This window comes from Pseudonaja textilis, chromosome 1 (assembly GCF_049901715.1).
Source record: "Pseudonaja textilis isolate UNSWEBS1 chromosome 1, rPseTex1.2, whole genome shotgun sequence".
NCBI lineage: Eukaryota > Metazoa > Chordata > Lepidosauria > Squamata > Elapidae > Pseudonaja > Pseudonaja textilis.
The window spans coordinates 248,750,957-248,771,904 of record NC_141990.1 but is presented as its reverse complement, the minus strand read 5'-3'; the positions used below and the strand labels follow the sequence as shown (position 1 = coordinate 248,771,904).

The 20,948-nt window shown below is 37.9% G+C and overlaps 1 protein-coding gene across 2 annotated transcripts in view; it reads right to left on the bottom strand.

Annotated features, from left to right (window-relative positions):
* The window catches only part of LGR4 (leucine rich repeat containing G protein-coupled receptor 4), a 71,951-nt gene that overhangs the window by 32,514 nt on the left and 18,489 nt on the right, over positions 1 to 20,948 (bottom strand). For both annotated transcript variants that reach the window (XM_026706206.2, XM_026706212.2), the window contains exon 2: positions 628 to 699. In XM_026706206.2, coding sequence (XP_026561991.1) covers positions 628 to 699 — 72 coding nt within the window. The remainder of the gene's footprint in view (positions 1 to 627; positions 700 to 20,948) is intronic.

The following is a 20,948-nucleotide window of genomic DNA, read 5'->3' as shown; positions in this document are numbered from 1 at the left end:
CAAAGAGTTGGTACTTTTTTCTTGTTCATGTGTCCAAATTAAGCAAACTGGTTAGTAAATGATTGATAAGCTGGGATCATGAATTGAATAAGGTACAAAGATACCACATCTCCTTAGATGATCTAGGTCTGCCCTAATGGTTTTTGGGAATCTGTGCTTAGATATTTTTAGGAATTCTGAAGTATGCCTCTGATATAGTTGCAAGTACTGAAGAAATGAAAGGTTTTTATTGTTTGCTTTTTTGACTTTTCAGCTGTCAAATTAGACAAGGTAAAATATTTTTCCCTATCATTCAGATGTTCCTGGCACCTAGTTAGCACAAGAATTTGTCACATATTGTATATAAGTTATGCAATCAGTATAGCACATCTCCATTTAAAACTGTGGTAATTAGACACTCCCATATTACCTTTGGGCAACACTGTAATTGCACTATGTCATCACTGGAATCACAATTAAAATAATTACTATGAAAAGGTCTTGTGCAAATGGTATTTGAATAAATATGTTTTCTCTCCCATTAGCACTGTATCATTACTGTTCATTATTTAGTTTTAAAGGAATTCTTCAGCCAATCTCCACTCATTCATTTTCTATACCACAAAATACATTACATTTAATACTCACAGCTCTTCAAGATAAGGGAAATTCTTGAAAGCATTCTCTGGTAATCTTGTTATATTGTTCATACTGATGTCCCTAAATGTTGAGAGAGAAAAATTACAATTCTGTGATAAAAATATTTTGATTAACTAAGTTAAAGTATTAAGAGAGTATCTGTAGCTCAGGGTTAAACTGTGAGCACCATGGTGTTCTCTGAGCTTGGTTGTTTTCTTGTAGCCATTCCATTACCCAACTAGATAAACTCATCAGTGCTAGTAGGGAGTGGGGTTTGTTCTCCACAAGAAAATAAGCAAACCCCATTCCTACTAGCACTGATGGTGTTACCTAATTGGGTAATGAATCATCTGCAAGAAAACAACTAAGCTCGAAGAGCACTAAATTAAAATAGCTCAAAGAATACTGTAATCTGGCATAATAACGAAAATATTAAATGGCAAACCCCAAAACCAAATAAGCAAAAATACATATTAAAAAACTGAGTATTTTGACAATTCAAAGGCCTTTTGAGTGTCAATTCCATAAATCAACTATACACAAAAGGAAGACAGTACTGGGACTTGAGAACATACACATAAAACATTCTTCTCAGGCTAATTGGAGAACTATGTATACCCATTGCATGGAATAATAACTGAGCGTTATGTGTAGGTAGCTGAGGTGGAAAAACAGAACAAAGACCAGGTGAACAGAATGAAAAATATGTCTGAGTAGAATAGGAAATAATGGTTTTGCAACAATCCATTTACATTTCTTTCTTTTTATGGCTCTTACTTTAGATATTTACTGAACAGCCCGTTAAGTTTGATAAGTATCTTTCATATACAAATTTAACAAGAAATGTAAATGTATATATTATCTTTATTTAGGTAAGAGTACTAATTTAAGTACATAGTTGTACGTGCTTCACCAACTCAGAGCTATAACTCCACTGCATTTCTTTGAGTGTAGTTATCAGGACACATATGCAGACATGAATTCTGCATTTTATTAAAGCTATTTTTGTACTACTATTGAAAGCTTTTTTAAGTGAGCACCATGAATTTAAAAATTCATATCAATCTCTTCCTTTAAAACAAAGTAAAAGCAAAAGCACAGAAACTAACACATTCAAAACTTAAAAAATAAGCCCTTCAAGCTGATAAGTATATAGTAAAAAACATGTCTCAGCCATTTCTTTTTCCACTATGCCCATTTTTCAACTAAAGTACTATTTAATTCAACCAGAACACATTGTTCACTTCAATTAAATGGCTCCCTTGAGGAATTCAAGTTGATATGCATTCATGAAATAAGGCAAAAGAAAAAAAATGAATTCCTTTATGAATGGCAAAGATATAATATGCATGCAAACATTATTTGCTATTTTTCTGTACAAATGTTTTACAATATGTATTGTTACAACTAAAAATATTCATAGGTAACTAAAAAGAACTAGATTAAATTAAGTTTTATGTAATTCTCAAATGGAGTGGAATGGAGTCTCCGTCCCAATGAAACAAGAATAGTTATTTTTCAGTAAATACTTGTAAAAAGACGTTCTAGTCTATGAACACAAAGGCCAAAAGGTTAAGAAAACCAAAATACAATTTTAGGAGCTTTTCTATACTCATATTAGGATATATGAAATAAATGATAGGTTCATGGTACCAGAAGGCACCCACTAAAATCACAATTAAAAAGAACAATAAAACACCCCCAAACCAATATTTACAAAGAGATTTGAAGTATGGTGATTCCACCATTACAAATGTATTGGCTAACTGATAGAAATGTGTGAAATGTCAAGCACAACCAAATTGTTTCTGCAGATGGGAGAATTTTGAATAGCAAATGTAAAAAATGCATAGGGAGGTCAGTGTGGCTTCTCAAGTATTGCTGGGTTACAATTCCCACCATACCTGGCTGTGATCATGTCAATGGGAACTAGAAGCCTATAAAATCCTGAAAAAATGATATTGGTCTACTATGGAAAAAAACCTGTAATAAAATTTTTAACACTGCTTTGTGATGAAAATATCAGTCAAGCCTCCTTAGTAAAGTATTTCATAAACAGGGTGCCAGCAGAGTTTTCCAGTCAATGTATTTTCATCCCCAGTATCACCCTAAAATGTATATCTAGATAATTATTTGCTAAGTAAACTATTATCACAAACCTGCATGCTTTGATTTGGGGAAGGGGACTCCTCATCTGCCTGGAAGATGCTGAAGAAAGTTGTCACTTTCCTCTCCCATTAATATGATAGTGTTGACAACTGCTAAGAAAGATGTGCTGGCTCTTCTTGTTGAAATTAGAGAAGATATAAACACCACTAAAGACTCTGTTAATCTATTCAGTGTGTTTCTGAATGGATGTTGCCATGATCAGAGTAACTCAGCTGGAAGAGTGTGGAAGTCAGTTAATATAACTGATGTATTAAATGATGGTAAAAATATTTTTAAAAAATGCAATAAATTTATTAAAGAGGTTTCGATAACTTTGATAACAGTCTAGTCTACCTTCCTTGGATTTTCCAGAGGTCTCTTCTAATCTAATCATTAACCAGGTCTGATTCTGCTTGTTGCTGTTTTTTAATCATCCAATTTACTGAATTACTGCCATCTGCTATGATGGATATTTACAGAGTATATTAAAAAGTTATATCTCCTACAGGTTTGTTATGAAAAGCTCTAGGCTATCAGATGGCTTTTCTTAGTAGTACTTGATATTCTTCTAAATTTTATGTAACCGACCCTCTTTGTTATTGAAGACCTGGAAATCATACCTGGAAATCATCATTCCAAAACTACCCCTCTCTTTTTTTGAAGCTTATTTTTAAATACTAAAAATATTAAATTTTGAGATTCAACCAATGTTTTTAGAAAAGCATACCAGATCATATTAAAAGTGGGGGGTTTGGAAATAGCTTTATTGGAAGTCATGACTGACATATTTCTAGAATTTCTGGTTTCATGCTTGCTCCTTTTTAGAAAAGGATTTAATTATGTCAAAATAATCTGACAGTTTTAAATTCACTGTTTCTAAAATGTAGCATTACATTACAAATACTTGAGTGGTTTATGTTTTATTTGCTTTTATATTGAAATGGGATTCCAGTTAAACAAGGTGAAGCATTGGCAAGATTGATTTCATGTTACAAACCTGGGAAAGTGCCAAGGATGCTCAATGGAAGTTGCCACCAAAAAGACTAAGTTGCAGTGTGAAAAGGGTTGGGAATGCAAGACTATACTTGAAAAGACATGTGTGATACCCATACCTAAATAATTCCACACCCTGGACTGAGGGTTTTTTAAAGATTTGTTTTAATTAAAATAAAATTAACAGAGTAATTGGTAAGTTGCAAGTGAAGCCTCTGCAAATCCATCTTTATTTTAACATTTTAAGAATGTATGTGGTTCCTTTGTAGAGTGCAAAGGCATTATTTTTAAAAAAGTGTCACCATTTGCTGATAAAAGCAGGGAGAACAACTTAAAAGAGATTAGTTTCTGGTGTAGACATATTAACGTGTACTACGTGTTTTTATTTAGTGTATGTGTTAATCTAGTTTATCTGAAAATGCTCCATTTGCTGGTTCTTATTTCTCTCAGTATATGAAATTGGTATTTTGTTTTGTTCTGTGAGAAGCTAATATTTGATATTCAGAACTTAAACCTAAATATACATTTTGCATGTAACTTCTTGGCTAGGTATTTCTCTCTGAGCCTTGTCATTTTTATTTTATGAAATAGAATCTTCAGCAGAAATTTGAAAATTCAAATATGGTTTGTGTTTTGGAATTCATATTTTATCTCCATTTTGTTCCTAGTTTCTTAGGCAAATTAAACTTATTTTAGACTTTTTAGTTTGATTCAAATGTAATGTCATTTATATAGCAAAATTAGGGGTGGTTTAGAAGGTGAAAGCACTAATACTTGAGTAAAACAATAAAAAGACATATTTCCAGAACAAGAAAAAGAAGAAAAACATCAGATACCATTTTGTATATTGGAATACATTCCTAAAATATTTTTTACAAAAGTGATTAAATACTAATTGTAACAATTGCTTGCTACAGGTGGTCCTTGCTTAATGATGATTTGTTAAGTGACCACGCAAATTTGTGATGACATTGAATGAATACAAAATCAATGGGCAAGCTGCAGGGAAAGTCACAATTTATGATCACATGATGCTTTGGTTAACAGCAGCAGCAAAAAGGATAATAAAACTAGATGTGATGCTTTGCTTAATGACAATTTTTCTGTTCTCTACTGTAGTTGTAACTTGAAGTTTAGCTCTATAATCATAAAGGGTGCATACAAAATGAAAACAAAGCCTCCAAAAGCATTATGTTCCATTGGAATGTGAGAGATCTTAAATGTTCTGATGGAAAGGCTCAAGAGAGTAGTTTTGTTTCATGTTCAGCACCTACAAAATTTTCCCTAAAAATTGTCCTGTTAATGGTTGTAGAGAAAGCCTGAACCCCACCCAAATGCTTAGGTTAAAGAAGCTAAGAATCACATGGCAGTTCATTAATAAATAATGGAGAAATCTTAATCTACATTTTATGATTGGATTGTTGTGTGAGATCTTAGATTTATATACCACTTCACAGTGCTTTACAGTCCTCTGTAAGCAGTTTACAGAGTCAACATATGGCTCCCAACAATATGGGTCCTCATTTCACCAACCTTTGGGAGGATGGACATCTGAGTCAACCTTGAGCTGGTGAGAATCCAACTGCAAAACTGCTGAGAAGAATTAGGTTGCAGTACTGCATTCTAACCACTGTTATTATTCTTCTCCTACAACCAGAAATCTTGCTATAAACTAAAGCAATTACTTACATTACTATAAATATTTTCTGAAAATTCCTGGAGCAGAATCTTCTTACCTCTCTTTCTCCCAATCAAGCTAAGCTTGACTAAGCTATCCAGCTTCACTGTTTTTTTGCACTCTGGAAAGCAGCCCTTTTCCTTCTGGGAATCTATATTACATTCCACCACATCTGAGTTTAAATAAATTCTAGGCATTTGTCTTAAAATGAATGTTTATATGAAAGAGTTTTGACTTTTTCAAAACTTCAGACTTTTTCACCAAGTTGCATAATTATACAGATAGTGAAATGTATATTGCTTTTCAAAATAGACATATTTAAGAATATGAATTCAGAATTCTTATTGCAGTTTCTATTATTACGGATCTAATCAAAAGTTAAACAGAGCAAAGTTGTGTTAGTTTATAACTTCAGATTTATTAAATTTGCACACATATGCATATTTTTTCCTTTTGGCTCTCTAGAATAAGTGCCGACAATTAAGACTTTGTCTAGCCAGAATTTGGACTGTTAGTGAACAGGTGCATTATGTTATCTACGTTTCCACTTAAATGAGTGTGAAGACTTGAGATCATTTGGGGGGAAATGACAAAATTAAGTAGAAAATCTTGCTTGACTGATTTGGTACGGAAAATCCATGAAATCAAGCCAGGACATTAGGGAGGAAAAACAGATGCATTTACATATTTGAGGTTTGAGGATTTATACCACATTCCAAAACTTTTCAGTAAAATAGGCAGCCTTTCCACCATGCTTATTTTGAAATATAGGAACCACTTCTTCAATACATAAAGTTCCTCTTAAAAAAGTATGGAATACATCCAGGTAAAATGTCATGTTAAGAGTTGCAGACTTCCAGATGAAAACATGCCTGGCTAGCACATCTCAGCAAAACAGCAGAGATAATATAGAGGTGAAGACAGACAGTCAGGCTATATGCCTGAACTAACAGAGCTTCTCAGAAAAAAGATAAGCCATGAGATTGTCCACCGAAGCCATACAAAGAAAACATCCTATGCTCATAATAGCTTAAGTGAAAGCTCCTTAAGAGACACTGGGTGTGCCCTATCTACTTTCTAAAGCAGTTTAAATGGAGCAAAATTAAAGTGCAAAGAGACCTTCAGAGTATCACAGCACCTAAAGCCATCTGGAGGAATGTACTTTCCATCCGAAAAAAAATTAAAGAAAGAAACTAATTACAAAGAATTTTTTTTTAAATTAAATGCAAAGTATTTTGGAATGAAAAATTTAAAAACAGAATAAAGGGACAGTTAAATCTAGAATATTACCTCATTTGATTTTTTTTAATTAAAGAAAATATCCACACACTCTCATTTACCCACTCACCTCCATTTCCCCCCCACAACACACACACGCATCCATCCATCCGTCCCAAACAAGATTGTTTAAATTTGTTAAGTAAGCTGAATGGCTGACCTTGTTAAACAGAGGTAAGTAGAAAAAGAAGGGAAACATGAAATTCTGAGGCTGACAGGTAATTACGAAGTATGGAGTGCTCAAAAGGACTAATACACATGGGAAAAAATATCTCTTATTTTTTACTCTCTTTTTATGAATTAAAATTTCAAATTAAAAGTTATTACTAAATGGAATCAAAGTTATAGAAGGGAGGGGATGTTTCCTACCTAAGCAGGGTGTTGGACTAGAAGACTTTCAAGGTCCCTTCCAACTCTGTTATTCTATTCCAGGGGTCTTCAAACTTAGCAAGTTTAAGACTTGTGGACTTCAACTCCCAGAATTCCTCCTCCTGTTAGCTCAGGAATTCTGGGAGTTGAAGTCCACAAGTCTTAAACTTGCCAAATTTGAAGACCCTTGTTCTATTCTGTTGTTGGACAACTCCAGAAGAATATGACATTTATACATTTAAATTGTAGCAAAGAAAACTATTTTATTGGCCAGATTATGTGTATAAAAATGTAGATATGATGAAGTACCCACAATGGAAGATAAAAGACATAATACAATGTCTTGTTTTGCTTTTGAAATATAGATCTAGGTTTTTAATTATATAAATAAGCTCTCAATTATCAATTCTACATGTAAGCTACATTAGAGCATTCTGGAGTCAATATTTAGGGATTTTGTAAACATACTTTTAAACATATGTCATGTCTACAATCAAAAGTTACATAAATTTAACATGTGTAGTCCTCATTCAGACGTGATATTGAATTCAATGGGACTTATTCGTACATAAGTGGGAACAAAAATCCAACAAAGAAAATCTAGATTACATCATAATTGCCTTTAAAAAAACCAGAATACCTAACAGGTACTCTCCATTCCTATTTTGCAATTTTAAATATCTTAACATGCCTTCTGTTTCACTTATTTTGGTCCTCCTTTACCCATACCCAGTGTTTAGAAAGCAACATGAGCCTCACATTTCAGAATAAGCCTGACATTTGGAAAGCTAATATTTAAGAAGTGCAATAAAACTGGAATAAAATCAAAAATATAAACATAGCTTAGATTGTAACTATGCCAATTAGGATAGGATATTTTAAGCTCACTAACTACATAAATGCTAGGAACATAAATAGTGATCTGCTGGATCAGTTCCTTGGCTGCTAACCTTATTAAGAAGTCTTTGATTAGGAAATTTGTCAAAGCCTTTTTAAAAATCTAAGTAGATGATGTCCATTGGTTCTGTGTAGTTTATGAACCCTAAAACATTCTGGTAGGTTAGTTAAAAATCTGCAACATGTCCCTACGCTTGGCCTCTGTAGCTGAAAACTGAAAAGTGGTCAACGTAACTCCAATTTTTAATAAGACTGATGGTGAGATGTAACAATTTAATAATAAAAATATCTCTACCAATGACCTCCCAGACTCCTGAATATGTTTTAAATGTCTTGAAACCATTGATAAAAGCAAAATTTACATCAAATGCTGCCTATGCGATAATCTAACTTACCCTGCCTGCTTAAATGCAAACAAAAACCTAGCTGATACGGTTAAAAATTCAGATACATTATTTTTGCTATGTCCATCACGTTCTCCTAAGCTAAACAAACTGAGTACCCTACCTGACAGAGTTGAAAGCATAGAATCACTCATTCACTCAATAGAAGAACACTTAGCAACACGTTTTGAAACAACTATACAAGCAAGCATAATTTCTCTTGAAAAAAAAAAAAAATACAGCACAAATAAGTGAGTACCTATCAGCTCAAAATCAAATCCCACAACAACTACAACCACTAGCTCAACTACAATTACAACTACAACCAAAAATAACCACCAAACCACAGCCACAAAAAATTACTATCCCTTCAAATAATTCCACAAATAATATCTCCTTACTCATCAGAGACACCATGGAACGTGAACAGAAACATCTAAATGCCACCTTATTTGGTCTCGAAGACACCAAGGAATCAGATGACATCACCAAAGTTTGTGATATCATAAGCAACTCAAATACAACAAACATCTCTCCTGAAGATATCATTGAAATAACCAGAGATGGCCATGGGTACAAATACAATGACAGCTCTGTGGCCCCAAAATTTTGTAGAGTTGTATGCAAAAATGAGTCCAGCAAACGCATATTTATTCATACAATAAATGCCATTGCAAAAGCCAATCCGAACCACAAAAAACTTCGCTCAAGACCAGACTTATCCATACTGCAAAGAATCTCCATGCAGAACTCAAAAAGCGTCTAGACAATGGAGAAAAGGATCTATAGACTACAGAGCTGATTGCATCAAAAGAAAGTCACACAACCCACAACTCCACATCCAACCCCACCCCATACAATCCAACATCACTCAAAACTAGGCATGTACGCCCCTAACTACCTCTATTCCAACCACAACTGGCCTTAAATGCAAGCTACTCAATGCAAGAAGCCTTGTAAATAAAATATCTGAATTTCTCCTCTTACTAAATACGGCTAAATTCGACATTATATTTGTCTGTGACACATGGCTCAACGCATCTTTCCCTGACTCCATTATCACAGTAAGAGACTATCATGTTTACCAATCAGATCGTGAAATCCGTAGATGAGGTGGTGTTGCTATCTTCTATAAAAAGTCCCTACATCTAAAAAACACCCAAGTTACCCAGGAGCTTGCTATTCCTGAGACCATCGTCTGTGAACTGTCCTTAAATATCACATTTCGGTTCTTACTATGTTACAGAGCCCCTGATTATGACATCAAACATGCAAACAAGCTAAATACACTACTAACATGGGCAGCATCCTGCCCACACGCATATATCTTTCTTGGTGACTTCAATCTACCTCATATTAACTGGACCTTTAATGAATGTACAACTGAACCCACACATGTAACCTTCTACAATGAAGTAACAAATCTGGGACTAGAATGACTAGTAACCAACAACACTAGACTTAACAACAGCCTCGATCTCATCTTCTGCAATAGTTTAAATTCAATTTATAGAATACAAATTAAAGAACCCTTTTCCAACAGTGACCACCCACATGAATGACTTTTGTCTCAAGATACGTCCACACAAAAATCATCACAATGACGGAATTCCCAATTATAACTTCAAAAAAGGCAACTATGATCTTATAAACAACGATCTCTCATTACTTGATTGGCAATTTCTATTCTCTGGATGCAATACTGTTGAAGACCATTCCAATATATTTTTACTTTAAGTCAAAAGAGTTATCAAACTATATGTACCATTAACAACTCCCAAAAGCAGAAAAAAACAAATTACCCAAAACAATAAGGAAGCTTCAATCCAAAAAAAAAATCACTTTGGCGGAAAAACAAATCTGGTCACGTTGCCAACTTCAAAAGCTGATACAAAAATTTATGTCACCACATAAAAACTGAATGCACCAATTATCACATCAAACAAGAAGAAAACCTTCTATGCACCAATTCCACCGTGCTTTCTACAATCCTCCACTTAGAAACAAACAACCTACTCTCTAATAAACAATTTGGTTTTAGGAAAAAGCTATCATGTAATCTGCAACTCTTACACTGCAAAAAGATATGGACTACACAACTCGATCAGGGCAAAACAATAGACGCAATCTACATAGACTTCTGTAAAACCTTTGATTCAGTGGTACACAACAAACTACTCTAAAACTAAAATCTTATAGTATCTCTGGACACCTGCATAACTGGATAGAAGCATTCCTGTCAAACAGACAACAAATGGTCAAAATTGGGAGCGTCCTATCAAATTCTGTACCTGTCAACGGTGGTGTCCCCCAAGGCTGTGTTCTAGGACCAACTCTTTTCATACTCTACATAAATTACCTCTGTGATTATATCAAGAACAACTGCATTCTCTTCGCTGATGATGTAAAGCTATTCAACACCACAGACAATACTGCTACCCTTCAAAAAGACCTTGACTATGTATCAGAATGGTCAAATAAATGGCAACTTCAAATCTCAACAAACAAATGCTCTGTCCTACATATTGTCAAAAAAATATCAGAAAATAAAATATAGGCTGTATTTTAAAATATATACCTGTGTAAAATACAGGACCAACGCCCGTTCTCCCCTGAGCTGTTCAGAGCATGCAGTAGTGGGACATTCCAAAGCTTGGCCTGTCCTATGGGTGGGACCCCATCTGGATCTATGTTCCCTCTTGGTCCCTGCAGACCCGTTGTAACACTTTCCTACCAAATGAGGCCTCCGCAGAGGCAAAGACATCCATTTTATAGTGTCAGATGAAGGGTGATGGAGAAGCCCAAGTTGCTGCCCTACAAATTTCTTCTATTAGTGCTTGCGTGGCCCATGCTGCCGATGTTGCTGCACTGCTTGTGGAATGCGCCCTTATGCCTCTGGGCACTGGAAGTGATTGAGCCTCATATGTCTTAGCAATCGTGGCTCTTAACCACCTGCCAACTGTCGAAGATGAAACTTTGCGCCCTTGGGTGGTAGATTGAAATGAAACAAAAAGAGCTTCAGTTTTCCTAAATCCAACTGTGCAATCTAAATAAATGCATAAGACGCGGCTCACGTCAAGCTGATGCCATTGGTATTCAAGTCTGTGAGATGGTCTCGGGCAAAAGTTCGGGAGCACCAACTCCTGCGCCCTGTGGAAAGCGGAATTAATTTTGGGCACAAACGTTGGATCTGGACGAAGGACAACCCTGTCATGATGAAATATACAGAGGTCCTTTCTGACAGACAAGGTGGTTAGCTCGGAGATTTGTCTTGCTGATGTAATAGCTATCAAAAACACCATTTTGTATCGTTAGGAAATGGAGACTCGTCATCTTCAGATGCTCAAAGGGTCCCTTCGTGAGGGCAGAGAGGATCTTGTCAAGATCCCAAGTTGGGTAGTGGTGTATCATTGGGGACTGTAATTTTGTGGCTCCACGAATGAAACTACGAATGCGTGGATGATGTGAAATGGAGCACAGATCACCACAGGAGACGACCGAAGCTAAGGCTGCCACCTATCTTCGCAAGATGTTGGGTGAAAGTCCCCTGTCCAGACCATCTTGAAAGAACTCCAATATTTGTGCCATTGATGGAGAAGTGGGGTCAATACTGGATTTAGTGCACCATCGACAGAACATATTCCAGGTGACATTGTCAATGCAATTTGTTGATGGGCGCCTGGCCGCTTGGATGGTGGAGATAAACCTATTGGAAATTTTCTCGCCCTTCAGATATCTTCACTCAATCAACATATGGCAAGGTGGAGCCATTGAGGATCCAGGTGTTGAACAGGACCCTGAGATAGAGCAACTCTGCCTGGCGGAATTCTCCATAGTTCCGCTAATGACAGATCCCCGAAATCTGCGAACCACAGTCTTCTGAGCCAGTATGGTGCTACTAACAACAGCTCTGCTTTCTTCTCCAGAAGCTTTTGGATTATCCTGGGGATCACCAGAAGAGGGGGAAACACGTACAGGAGACCTGGGGGCCAACGGCAACAAAGGGCATTGATATTCTCTGAGTTGGGTCCTTGAGTTGGGTACCTTGAGTTGAATCTCAGGAGTTGGGTGTTGAGAGGTGAGGCGAATAAGTCGATCACTGGTTGCCTGAACCTCAGGCCTGCTTCCTGGAACAGTGTTGGATGTAGTTGCCATTCCGACTGATCGACCATGGCCGTGCTCAGCCAGTCTGCCTGGATGTTTGACAGACCTGAGATATGCTCCGCCCTGATGGAGAGCAGGTTCCTCTCCGCCCAAAGGCACAACTTCTCCACCTCTCTCATGAGTTGTCACGAGTGGGAACCCCCCTGTTTGTTTATATGAGGCTTCATTGTAACCTTGTCTGTTAGAATCAGGACTTGCTTGGACCAAATTTGTGGAGACTGCGAAGAGCCACATGGACAGCTCTGAGTTCCAACAGGTTTATGCTGTACGATTGCTCTTGAACAGACCAACTCCCTTGAGCTGTGTGGTGCTGGTAATGTGCTCCCCATTCAAATGGGCTGGCATCTGTCGTGATGATAGATCTGTTGGGTTCTTTGACTAGGCAACCCTTGTTGATGACAAGTGCGGTCCACCAGCGGAGGGATCTGAGGACCTTTGGTGGTATCATGACTTGTGAGTTGGAAGTGTCTCTTCCTGACCTTTGGAACGGCAACAGGTACCATTGTAGGGTTCTGGCATACAGCCGGGCCCAGGAAACAATAGAAATGCAGATCAGTTTCCCCAACAGTTCAGATAAGCTGGCCAGGGGTACCCGTTTAAGGGTCCTGATCTCCTGAGCTAATTGTTTAATGCTTTCCTGCCTGTCTGTGGAAAGGAAGACCCTCCTTTCCACAGTGTCTATAATGGCTCCCAAATGAATTATGCGAATTGATGGAGTTAAATGACTCTTTGCCCAGTTTATTGAGAACTCATGCGGTTGAAGGGCCTGTAGAGTAAACTGGGTATCTAATTCGCTTGAAGAACCGATGATGACAAAATTAGAATGTCATCAAGGTAGCACTGTAGCCTGACAGGTCTACCCCTGAGACGTCCGGGCAGAGCTGCCAAGACCTTAGTGAATGTTCTGGGGGCTGATGCTAGCCAAAAGGGAAGGGCAACATACTCAAAGTGCAGGTTATTATAACAAAATCTGTGAAATTTACTGTGAGAAGGCCAAATCGGAATGTGCAAGTATGCCTCTGTCAGGTCTATCAATGTTAAAACATTGCCCCTCCTGGTGCCAAGTAGAATAGATTGTAAGGTGGTCATTTTAACTTTTCAGTACACCAGAGAGCGGTTGAGGCATTTTAGGTCTAAAATTGCCCTCCATCCCCCCGAACTCTTTGGAACCACAAAAAGGTGTGAGTAAAAAGCCTGTCCTTGCTGATCCGGTGCCACTGGTTGAATGGCCCGGATCTCAAGCAGATGTTGTATAGCAGTTTGCATAAGAGATCTTTTGACAGGGTCTCTGGGACAACGGAAATACCTGTTTCCAGCCCCACAGAAAGGTCTCTTGCCTTGTCCTCCCCTTCTATTCCTGTCTCCAAAGACGGACCTTTCAGGTTGCTATCCTTGTCTATATCCCGGGGCCCTCTGGAATCTGATAGAAGGGATGAAAGAAGCTCTTCTGAAAGGACTGAGGGCTCCTATTGTCTGATTTCCGAAAAAGAGAAGGATTTTTGTTCTTGTTCCTGGATTCTATTAGGAGCGGATCAAGAACAGTGCCAAACAGCTTTTCGCCTGAGATAGGCGCAGAGGCAAGCTTCCACTTGTGTTTGGTGTCAGCTTGCCAATGTCTGAGCCATAGCAATCTACATGCAGATACCTGAGAGGCAACAGCTCTGGAGGAAAATTTAACTGCATTAAATGTAGCATCCGCAGAAAATTCTGCTGCGGCTATCAGTTTGGCAATGTCCTGATGCGCTCGTATATTGGAGTGAGGGATGGTGTCCCACAGATGGCAAAGCCATCTTAGATAAGACCTAATAAAAAAGGATGTGGCCATAGCCACTCTTATGGCTACGCATTAGCTTGGTGAGCCCTGCAAAGCGTTAGTTCAGTCATTTTCTCTTCTGGTTTGAGTACCTCCTCCGCTTCACTTGGGATAGTAGAGGAGGATGTCGAAGTCACTATGGGATCATCGACGTCAGGCATGTTAAGGATGTTAGCAAAATCATGGGCCAGATTATAAAATTTCCTGTCATATCCCGTGGGAGCAGGGTAAGTAGCTGCGGAAGCCCACTGTTTTGGATGAGATCCGAGAACATGTAAGTTACTGGAATAACATCTGCTTTGGTGACAGGTTGAGAGAAGATTAAGTCTTCTGACTCCTCCTGTAGGCTTGCTTGTTGCAAAGCTGTGGTCGGCTTGTCAACATGTGCAGTATTCTTGGCCTTGAATAATAGTGACTTAAATAATTGAGGGCGGAACAGGCCTGTGAATATTGGTTGGTTGGGAATAAGGCCCTCATCATCCAACATGCCCCATTCTGGGCTGACCCTCACTTGACCTGTTGTAACTGGTCATCGTGCTCACCCTCCTCCTGCAACCCCTGGAGAAGAATGTCTGGGTGTATAGAAAACTCCCATGGGGAGGTACCTGTAGGTAATGCTGATCCATTCTGCTTAATGATCGCAGAAATTGTGAATCACAATCTGAGACTGTGGACCATTGTCTGATGGCTATAGACTGTTGGACCCCCACTGCGATGCCCTGACAAATCACCAGCTCCATCCAAGCCTTCATCTTGGCGGGGACTTCGTCTGGTAAGATGTCCTCCTGACAAAGTCCGGCCGCTGTAGGAGTGAATGTGGCCTTGGGGGCCCGTCGTGGGATGGATGTTACGGCCGAGCTCACAAGGTGAGGTTGCAAAATGGATCCCCGCCTGGACTGTGAGGACAGGTCCAGGGGGAGAGGCGGGGGGTTTGGGGCCTCAGCTGGTCAAGAGTAGGCAGGACTGGAATGGTCTTCTCAGTCTCCTGCATACAGCTTTTTATGTGCCACTCAATGGCCTGATGACATCTTTGAGCATCTTTTTTGGAGGCTTTGGAAGGCCTTTTTAGATTCCTTGATTTTTCGTATGCCCTGGTCTTGAGGATGAGGCCCTGTAGTTACTACCGCCTGCCATTGCCTTGCGTTGACTACAGAAGATGTATATCTTTTTTGAGCAATAAGACTGCATCCTGGGGCAGTACACTGCTCAAAAAAATAAAGGGAACACAAAAATAAGACATCCTAGATCTGAATGAATGAAATATTCTTATTAAATACTTTGTTCATTACATAGTTGAACGTGCTGACAACAAAAGCACACAAAAATTATCAATGGAAATCAAATTTAGCAACCCATGGAGGGTGGATGGAGCGAGACATGATGTCCCAGATGTGCTCAATTGGACTCAGGTCTGGGGGACGGGCGGGCCAGTCCATAGCATCAATGCCTTCGTCTTGCAGGAACTGCTGACACACTCCAGCCACATGAGGTCTAGCATTGTCTTGCATTAGGAGGAACCCAAGGCCAACCACACCAGCATATGGTCTCACAAGGGGTCTGAGGATCTCATCTCGGTACCTAATGGCAGTCAGGCTACCTCTGGCGAGCACATGGAGGGCTGTGCGGCCCCCTAAAGAAATGCCACCCCACCCCATTACTGACCCGCTGCCAAGCCGGTCATGCTGGAGGATGTTGCAGGCAGCAGGACCTTCTCCACGGCGTCTCCAGACCCTGTCACATCTGTCACATGTGCTCAGTGTGAACCTGCTTTCATCTGTGAAGAGCACAGGGCACCAGTGGTGAATTTGCCAATCTTGGTGATACAACGTTTCAAGGCAAAAGCCTCCTTTCACCCTTGGAGCAATGAAGGCGCTGACGAGGGATCGTAAACACTCTGACGCTTGGATCCTCTTAAGAATACTGACGGAAGTTTTCAAGGGATTTCTAGAGGGCAATTAGAGACTTTAATTTAATAAAGAGTAATCAAACCTGAGGTTTTTGGAGGGGGTTTTTTTGTTTTGTTTTTTGCTATTCCGGCCAACGAACAGAAAAAGCTGCCTAATCTTGTGAAGGCTCAGCAAAAACTGGGGGATGCTAGGGAGAAGTACCGTGGAGCAGGAGGAGTACCCTTGTAATTAAGCCCAGCCTATCCTAGGAGAGACTGAAGCACCTCCCCACTATTGGATGCTCTGAACAGGATGATGAAACATTTGGCCATAGTCACATGATTTCACTAAGAAAATGTCCTCTTTAGCCAACTGGAATGCTTTTAGGGTGTTAATAAACATGTAGAGCCAAGGCTTCTCAATAAGGTTAGCAGCCACGGTAAAAGGGAAACCCATATTGTGAATAAGCAGCTAGCTAAATAACAAAAAACAGGAATAAATAAACATTTCTCACTAACAGAGGGATGTAATTGATGGGATCCTACAAAGTTCTGTCCTAGGGCCAGAGCTTTTAAAATTTATAAACGATATGAAAGTGGGCATGAGTAGTGAAATAGTCAAGATGGTTGTTCAGAGTGGTTAAAAAAAAAGGAGGGGGCATTGCAAAGAGCTCCAAAGGAATCTTTGCAAATTAGGATAGTAAGCATCAAAATGGCAGATAACATACAATCCACTAGCAGTTTAGATGGTGTATTATACCCACACCCTTTGAGTATGCATTCAACAAACCCACCCAGCTATCTATATTTCTAACGTTTGGATCCTGTCCCACCCGAAGACCCATGCCACAAGAGGAGATTCCTCTTGGTAAGAAAAAAAGTTTTGCTCTTAAGAAAGCAGTCTTCTTTAAGGGAGAACTTTTCCTTAATCCAATGTCCTCTTTCTCAAAGATCCTCATTCTCTGATACTGTCAAGTAGTTGCATGTGGGATTCTACTATCACATCCCTGAGAGCCCTTTCCACCTGGTTCTCTTTTCCTTTCTTCCTTAAGTAAAACCAATTAGCCTCAAAAGGCTTGTCTTCTGAGGCTTGTCTACACCAAGGACACATCCACAATCTCTGTCCAGTGGTTAGATAACCATACATATGACACTCAAAGCAATATACCATGTATATCCCATACCCCTGCTATCTGCCTACTTTCACATATATTTTAGTAGACATATGTTTACATTTAATATTCAGCCTTACGTTCAATATATTTTACAAATCTTTTTCTTCTGACTTATATCAAGAAACACTTATACCACATTAATCATTTTTGAACTTACTACACATAATTTAAAAATAAAGTGTTGCTATTTACAGCAGCAACAATCTAAAAATAATTAGATATTAGGTGCTACCATGGAGTATCAATGGCCAGAATAAAGTTGGTGAGACATGAGTCATGCCATGAAAGTCACTTGATAGTAAGATGGATGGCATATAAATATTTTTAAAATTAATATGTTCCATATATATAAACAAATTAGATGAAGTCTGGAGCAAGGAAGGCAGAAAGGTTATTAATGAATGGGCAAAGGTAGCACAGAGTACAGTAAAATCAAACAATAATTAAAATGTCAGCACAATAAAATTAATATTTCATCATGTATTAACTTTAGATTCATTGCATTTTGAAATAAATATTTTGATTACATTTTCTAATTAGAATTCCGTGGATTCATTTCAAGAAATGCTGTCTCATGATTTTTCCAGTTTCAAAGATATATGCCTCTCTTTCCTAGAAATAGTCAAGGCAGTAACAACATTAAGGGGAAAAAAGCACTTCATGTTAAAACAACAATGTACATTAACTAGTCTTAAAACAAATGGACAATCAGAATCAGTTACAACTCATCATTAAAAAAGCATCTCTCTAAAACACTATTGAGATTCAACTACTAGGCAATAGTAGAGCTAGCCAAACGGATCTATGAAGAAAGAAGGATCACTCTGTTATTTGATGCCAGGAATGTGGGTGGCAATCTCAGCCAGAATCCAAAGAACCATTTAACCAGTTCCACATGGTCAAGAAGACTTTGATTCATGCTACTCTGCATGTAAACTGAGGAGAAACACCATTCCTACAATGACAGAGAGAGACAAACAGATAGTGTTCCAATGTTGCAATAGGAGGAGGGGGAATCATACAGTACTTGCATTTAGTTAAATCAGTCTGCAACTACTCTGTGGAAAAGAGTGCCAATAATTGGCTTCTTTCACCTCTGTTAGCCATGAACAAAAGCGTCATTTGATTTCACAAGGGGCAAAATGAACCAAAGGTAGTCAGTTAGCTGAACCAATGGGGTGGAATAACAATAATCTGCAGCATTTCAAAGTTGTTAATTAAGACTTACACAAAGCACCCCCACTGGACTTTTTCAATAAGGCATTACATGCCTCTTTACTTGTATTTTAAAAAGAGAAAGGAGCCTAAACTTCTGAAACATGGTAACTAGTCCAATTATTTTTGTGTATTTTTGACAGAAAAATACAGTTACAATTTACTTCCTGAAAATTATTTTCAAGAAAATATAGATATTGTGTGAAGTTTACTCTATCTTATTTTTAGTGTAATGTTAAAAAAAACACATTTTTTGATAAATACCTCCTTCTCTGATAAAGAGGTTATTTCACAATTCGGAGTCAAAAGAAACGTAAACGCACACTATGGATAGCCCTCGACTTTTAACTACAATTGAGCCCAAAATTTCTGTTGCTAAGCAAGGCGGTTATTAAGAGGAGTTTTTCCCATTTTGCAAATTTGCTTGCCACAGTTAAGTGAATCACATGCTGTTAGGTTAGTAACATGATTGTAAAGTGAATCTGGCTTTCATTGACTTTGCTTGTCACAAGGTTGCAAAAGGAGATCATATGACCCTGGGACACTGCAACTATCATAAATACATACCAGCTGTCAAGTGTCCAAATTTTGATCATGTGACCACAGAGTGCTGCAATGATCCTAAATGTGAAAACCAGTCACAAATCACTTTTTCAGTGCCGCTATAACTTCTAATGGTCTTTAAATAAATGGTTCTAAATCTAGGCCTACCTGTCTTCTCAGGAACCATCTAATGAAAATCCAAAAAGGCCTTTCTTAGAATACAAAACTGTGTTTTTAGAGATTCATGACAGAAAGATACCTGCATTTCTATAACAATACAAAGCAATGATAAAACTGTCTAAAAACACTATCTAAATTCAATATTTTCTTTTTTTAACAGACAACTTAGAACCACTTTTGAAATTCCACTTTGGTAAAGTAATGGATTAATACCGAAACTAGAAAAAATAGGCTATTAAGCTAGCTTCTGTATATTCCAGTCATGACTACCAATCTTCTTAATTATTTCAATTATACGTTTCAAGTAGAAGTCTATACTCATAAACCAGAAGTTCAAGCTATCATTCAATCTCAAAGCTCACTAAATTATCTTGGGTTATTCACTTTGGGTCACCTTCCTTCCTTCCTTCCTTCCTCCCTCCCTCCCTCCCTCCCTCCGATTTTCTGTCTCTCTCTCTTATCTTTAGTCTTGAATTCCTGGAGATATACTGTATAAAACTTAATAAATTTATCTAAATTATTTTGTGACATAAGACATACATATAAGGGAATGCTTTAATATTGTTATCTTAATCAATCACTCTGGCAGTAAGTGCATGCCTGAAAACACGTGTTTTAACAGGATATTGATGCTCCAATATTTCTGCTGTTCGTTTAGCAGACCAGTCAACTTGGAGCCCTTAAACCTACCAACAAATAAACGGCCAATACTTCAGCTGCCCTGGAGTAGTGCATTATTAAAAAGAAAAAGCAGGTCCCCTCATCTCTTGCCTTGTTCAAAACCGTCCAACAAAGTTATACCTCTTTACCTGTTATGTTCACAGAATTTACTATCAAGCTTTAAAAAAAAACTAAAACTAAACAAAGACCTCTGATGCATACTATTTTAAGCTATTATTTTAAGAGGTTCAATGACTTGATATTGATACTCTATTAACCTGTAAAAACAAGAGATATCTTGAACTGATATACATTTCTGTAGGGAAATAACAAGCAAAATGAGTTGTGAACTACAACACAGTTAATGGATTTAAACCCTATCTAAGCCCTGGTTCCCTAACAACGTGCATCTTAGTGTTGGTATACGATTCTTTGTTCTTCTAATTCAAACAGAAAATTAAATGGGATGGTAGCATGCCTCAGACGTTATTTAATTTCTAATAATGCTTCTGGGCCCTTCAAAATCCCAAGGCATTATAATAAAATCAATCTGACAAGAGGTATTGGGCAGGAGTACAAAAAGAGCACATGAATGCCACATATGACCCTGGGACTTAGTCTTACCATTATTGTTTAAGAACAGCAGTGATTGGGTACTCAGAACATCATACGCCAAACTCAAAATGCATTAGTGTTTCTGGCAAATACAGCCATGAAATTTTAACTTCTAATTTCTTTCAATAAAAGTATAGCAATATTTATTCACAAAACAAGTATTTTTTACAGACAGACCACATTTCACCATCTCCTATGAATATTCAACATGGGTACATAGGCAGATAAGGTCATGGTACAAACCTAACTCTTTCATAACACTAGTTCTGTAAAATATTAACAAGTAGATAAACATTAGAACAAGGTCTTTCAAAAAAAAATCAAACTTGTTAAC